Below are 1356 nucleotides of genomic sequence, written 5' to 3' on the forward strand. Positions count from 1 at the left end.
CGCAAAAAATTGGAGGTACACGAAATCTTTAATCAATTGTCTTGTCATTTGATCAAAGACTTGCCAAACACTGGCGGTACATTTTTACCGCTGAGTACCTCGTATTTATAAATACGAGGTACATACGCAAAATTTTGTATCTCGTATTATATACACGAGGTACGAACTCGGAGCCTTGTACCTCCAAAAGAAAAGTATCGCGAATTTAAATGCAGTACCTCCAGATGCAGAAGAGCAGTACGTCCAATTGTATCAGTAAGAGATATAGGCCAGTTCTAACTTGGGAGCTCCGTGGGGGGAGGGGGAAGGGGGGATTTGCGCGGGGGGGGATGACGTCACAGGGGGTAACCGCCGAGATATTTATGTAAACATGGGCCATGTATGTTTACATAAGCAATAATAGCGGCGGGCTCTTTGAGAATATGAGAGAAGGGGGGGGGATGACATCACTTACCGCCGAGATGATTGTTTACGGTTGGGGGGGGATTTTTTGCGGGGGTTGCGCTCCCCCGCCGCCCTCCCGCGCCGTCCCCGCCGCTATTATTGTTTATGTAAACATAAATGGCTCATGTTTACATAAACATCTCGGCGGTTACCCCCTGTGACGTCATCCCCCCGCGCAAATTCCCCCTCGCCCCGCTCCCCCCCTCGGAGCTTCCGAGTTAGAACCGGCCTATCTCTCCTACTTGTATCGCCAAATTTATTGTAAGTATTATATATTCCGTACCTCGTGCTAATGTACCGCGAAAAATACCTTTTTTTAGTGTGTACTTGAAATGTCACTTCTATGTTCAAAAAAATACCTCGAATTTGGAAGAACTAGGTGATACATGATTAAGAGTGTGGTTGCCTCAATCGAAAGATTGAGATTATTGTTGTCCCTTTAATGTGGTTTACAGAATAAATAATGTGATTAAGAGATCTATATCTTGCACACGGTACAGCACTAAAGAATTCAGTTTCATTGCAGCAGTATTATCTGTACTATTGCTCATACTTGAAGAACAAAATAAAATGTGCATAAGTGTGTTACAAGTGTATGTTGCAATTCTTGTTATTGTGAATGATTTTATTTTTAAGTAAATTATAAGGCAATGCTGATGGAAAATCGGAATTACTGACATTACAGTTATATCAATAACTCCGAATTGATTGAACGGAATTGAAAATCCTTTCACGGGATTGAAATATACATGAAATGTAGTGGTGAGGTAAAGAAAGGACTACGCACTAATCATATGGAAAAGTGGCCCCGGCCAAAATAGAAATAACCTATGCGAAAATATTCTTTATGAGGTACTGATCAAAAGTCTCAATGGCATCAACCTTCAACCACCGCTAGTTTTCACACTGTCA

The 1356-nt window shown here is 41.9% G+C and overlaps 1 protein-coding gene across 1 annotated transcript in view; it reads right to left on the reverse strand.

Annotated features, from left to right (window-relative positions):
• The window catches only part of LOC105458452 (protein scarlet-like), a gene marked incomplete at its 3' end in the record, with an annotated part of 9739 nt that extends 8744 nt beyond the window's left edge, over positions 1-995 (reverse strand). Inside the window, exon 1 of the mRNA XM_011703765.1 lies at positions 898-995. Within this exon, the coding sequence (XP_011702067.1) occupies positions 898-995 (98 nt within the window). The remainder of the gene's footprint in view (positions 1-897) is intronic.
• Between the last annotated feature and the right edge of the window lie 361 nt (positions 996-1356).

Source organism: Wasmannia auropunctata, unplaced genomic scaffold (genome assembly GCF_000956235.1).
Source record: "Wasmannia auropunctata unplaced genomic scaffold, wasmannia.A_1.0 LD334521.1, whole genome shotgun sequence".
In the NCBI taxonomy this organism is placed as follows: Eukaryota; Metazoa; Arthropoda; class Insecta; order Hymenoptera; family Formicidae; genus Wasmannia; species Wasmannia auropunctata.